The sequence below is a fragment of the Austrofundulus limnaeus genome, unplaced genomic scaffold, assembly GCF_001266775.1.
Source record: "Austrofundulus limnaeus strain Quisiro unplaced genomic scaffold, Austrofundulus_limnaeus-1.0 Scaffold366, whole genome shotgun sequence".
NCBI lineage: Eukaryota > Metazoa > Chordata > Actinopteri > Cyprinodontiformes > Rivulidae > Austrofundulus > Austrofundulus limnaeus.
This window is the reverse complement of record NW_013952768.1, coordinates 231392-235624: the sequence shown is the minus strand read 5'-3', so window position 1 is coordinate 235624 and position 4233 is coordinate 231392. Positions and strand designations below refer to the sequence as shown.

General features: G+C 41.4%; 1 protein-coding gene across 1 annotated transcript in view; it reads right to left on the bottom strand.

The window, feature by feature from the left end:
* The window catches only part of LOC106528261 (furin-like protease kpc-1), a 288666-nt gene that overhangs the window by 131790 nt on the left and 152643 nt on the right, over positions 1-4233 (bottom strand). The window contains exons 7-9 of the mRNA XM_014023386.1: positions 1842-1879; positions 1105-1184; positions 456-544 (exon numbers count right to left, since the gene is read on the bottom strand). Coding sequence (XP_013878840.1) covers positions 456-544; positions 1105-1184; positions 1842-1879 — 207 coding nt within the window. The remainder of the gene's footprint in view (positions 1-455; positions 545-1104; positions 1185-1841; positions 1880-4233) is intronic.

Below are 4233 nucleotides of genomic sequence, written 5' to 3'. Positions count from 1 at the left end.
TATGCTTTTATTTTTTTCTGTCAGGCTGTCGGAGCGCTCCTCCTCCTCTGTCACAGATAATCTGTACTGCTGGTGTGGGGTGAAAATCCTCCACCTCAGACGTTCAGAGATGAAACTGTCTGCGATACTGTGGTCACTTTCCATGTAGCATCGATTATGCTAATGCTAGCTGCCTGTCACGTTCTCTCGTCCTGGTCACACCTCCGCTCCCTAAACCCCTCCCCTACCCACTTTGATGCATTTTTCAAATTTCACCTTGGGGCGGAGTTGTCTTTTCACAGGGGGGTAAGATACACTTTAAATGTTCGCTATGTCAGAACTTATTCGGCAAATGTGTTTCCATCTCTGCTTTTGTGCATTAACTCTATTACAGGTTGGGGGAAATTGGAATTGGTGGAGGTTTGCACTCTCCGAGTGCTTCTAGTTGTCTCATGAGGCTGTGTTGTTTTCCTCACCTCCAATTCTGGCATTAAAGGCAATGCCCACACCACAGTAGGAGTTGTTGGCCTCCATAGCAACTTCCCCTGCACAACGTGTACCGTGACTGCAACAGAGGGGGGAATAAGATGTTAGCCTCATACTGAGAATAAACAGGCAGGGATTAGAGTTTTCTTTATCTGATGTTCTGACCTAACCACATATGGCAATTATGCCAGGACAAGTAATTACGTACAGCACATCCTGACTGGTACACACTAAGATACTGAGAAGTGAGACTCAGTAATAAGAAAGCTCTATGCCCGTTTCAGGCTCACTCAGTCAGTAAAATGTTGTTTCCTTGCTTGATACCAGACCGATTTTAAAGAAATTAAACTTTAAATTTGGTGCGATAATATGGCAACATGGAGAATTCATATCTTCTCTTTTAAAATCTTTAATAACCTGCTGAGTGTTTTTTTTTTTATTATTTACTGTATAATTTTTAAAAAGTATGTGTGGCTATTTTTTATAGACAAAATTCAAATCTTGATTTGTGCTGTTGATTCTGCCACTCTGGCTTCAGACAAACACACCCAGCTAGGTTGTGGGTTTGAAGTGGCCATAATAACTTTAGTAAACTGACAGAAACTCCAGAGAAAGCAGCGCTGGGGCAGCAGTCAGTACCTGTTCTCCTCGTCTCTGACAGGCATGGGATCATGAGACAGACCGTGGGAGGCACGCAGGTCAAAACTGGCGAGAGCCTCCTGCGGAAGCCAGACAGAAAACAAATGAAGCAGAGTGTAAGACAACGCATCTCCTGACACAAAACACCAGTGTGACATGACAGGAAATGAAGGAATCCCTTCAAAAACTCTTGATACAAGCACTTGAATTAGTCTGTCAACATATTTCCTCTGACTGACGGCAATCACTGTCACTGAGGAGATGCTTCTGTATGTGCGTGTGTGTGTGTCTGCGTCTCATAAAAGTGAGCAGAACTGAATGACTTGCCAGTGTATATAGGCATAACGTGAGGAGGAGGAGGATGACTTGGCAGCACACTGTACAAAAACAATTATGTATCTCTCTCGCTGCAGCCAGGCTTATCCATGCCAGACAATCTGCTCCGACAAAATACAAGTTGGCCTTCGTACCTCCAAMTGCCTATAGGATTATAAAAGACGAGGCAGGAGCAAACGAAAACTGCCAGGACACATATGCTTAATGGTTATCCAGAGTAACACCAGCCTAAMAGCTTTAAATTTCTAGGAAACTTTTATTTTTCCTGGGTTTTGCAAAACAGAGAAGAAAGACGATTGGGGGAAAGTTGTGCTATCAAACAAAAGAGGCAGCTAATAGAAGCTTTGTTTTTTTTATATTAATAATCTCTTACAAACACAACAAACTTAAACTTTACTCACAAAGTTTTTCTTCAGGTCCATGTTTGAATAATTGATACCTTGAAAAAGAAGAAAACACAAGGAAAGCATGGATTAGTTCAAACTGACAGAGGAGGCTGGAAATAACCACTGCCTGCTTATAAAGAGCAAAGAGATGTCTGTGTGTGTTTTTGTTATGTGGTGGGGACAATTTTTTAAATTCAAATTTTTCTTAAATTTAAAACAAATTTCTTTTTCATTTAAAAACAAAACAAATGCCATACATACAACAAACAACAATACAACACAAATAAAATGAAAGGTAGCAGAAAGAAGAAAAACATTCTTATTGATATCTGCCCCCTTTTTTTAAAATAAATAAATTGAAACAAAAATAGTTTTCAAACAACAAAACATAACAAAAACTCCAAATCTTTCTCGAATTTTTGACCACTTTCCCAGTACATACAACCGTGCGAGGACCCACTGTTCCTTATGAGGACAGAAGCCTGGTTTGAACATAAATAAATTGAAACAAAAATAGTTTTCAAACAACAAAACATAACAAAAACTCCAAATCTTTCTCAAATTTTTGACCACTTTCCCAGTACATACAACCGTGCGAGGACCCACTGTTCCTTATGAGGACAGAAGCCTGGTTTGAACTGAGTTAAGGTTAGGTTTAGGGTTAGGGGTCAGGCTGTAGAAATGACCAGTAAATAGATGGAAGTCAATGCAAAGTCCCCATGAGGTTAGAAGAGCAAACGTGTGTTTGTGTGTGTCCGTTACCAAAATATCTCATGACCCAGTGGCAACACCTGCAGAAAGTCATTTTAAATTATGGAATCAACCTGATTCAAGATGGCTGCCTCAGAGGAGCTAACCTCAGTCAGTTTGAMAGATATTGACCTAAWATTTAGTTTGGTAGTAGCTGAGGGTCATCCCAACACATATTGTATTTTTAGTGTTAATGAATTGAACAAGACCATTTTAAAAACAAATAACCATTTATATTTTGATGCCAACTCTGTCAGTCTGTTAGCAAAATATGCCATTAATGACGAAATGAAACTTTCAGGCTATAAGTACTGAAGGTACGTCTACAACTGATTATATTTTATAGCCAGCCCAATTAAAGACAGAGCTCACAGCCAGCTGACCATAAAACACACAMAAAAAGTTTTCTGTTGAAAATAAACAATTTGTTCCACTTCAAAGATCAAATGAAGGAGCAGTTTCTACATAATCACTATGAACACTTCGGTACAGATCTGTTGTTTGCTTGTTCTGGAACCCAAACTCACTTTTGGCCTTTGTCCAACAGGTGAGGGGGTGTATGTACTGTATGTAAAACTGTTCATGGAAGATTCAAAGAATGTTAGGACAACTTATTTATTCCAGGCATGAAATTGATTCCGTTTGTCTCTGAGAAGAATCCAGAGACATTTGATGCTCAGGACAATATTTATGAATTCAAGCCTAATTTTTTCATGTTTTGTGCGTTCTGTGATGCCTAAGTGCACTTGTCATGTTATTCTGTTCTGTGGAGCAGAGCAGTTTCAAGCCATTTGAGCTTGCTATGTGGCAGACAGGTTATTAAATTTTCAGAATTTTGAGTACCCTACTAATTGGTGCAATTAATTTGCCAAAGCGTAGTGCTTTTTTTATTTTTATTTTTTTCAATTTAGGTTTTGTCAAGAATCGTTGCTTTGCTCTGAGGAACTATGCACGACTGTTAGATGAGTGACTGAACAAAAGGCTTCAAACGCTCCAAATCCAGCTGCATTCATGCCATTATTTTCAAATTCTCATTCTTTCTCAACGTACACCTTTCCTGCATCTTATCATCCTCGCTTTCTTTCAACATCAGTTGCCTTTCTCTGGCTGTACCCCCACCCACCCCCCGCCCCCATCCTCACTCCATCCACCACCACCTCCATCTCCGCTGCAGCGGGGCTCCTGTGGTCTCAGCGAGAGACAAACGAATGAGGGCCCCAGGAGGGCCTCGCCTGCTCCGCCGCACATCACTCACTCTCTCTCAATCACGCACACACACCGGGACCTGCCCGCCTTTGTCCCATGCAGGCTCTGCCGCGGGTTGCCATGGTAACCCAGGGGAGGTTTCGCTCTCGTGGCCTGATTGTGTGGAGCCGGGGTGGGATGCAGTGCCACGTTGAGCCGAGCCGAGCCGTGCCAGGCCAGGTAGGTTCGCTCCTTTCCACAGTTGAGCTCCAGTGCTTTTAGAGTTTGGTCATTTCTTTTGAACCTTTTTGATTCAGGGCTTCACAAGTTTCCTGTTGAATGTTTTGTACTTTACGGTTAAATGATTGTCATTTTTAATCATCTGTCAGAAATGAGTCAAAGAGTGAAGCTCCTCTTACAGCGGGGGTCTGCAACCATCACAATCAAAAGGGCCATTTCTGCCAGATCTAAA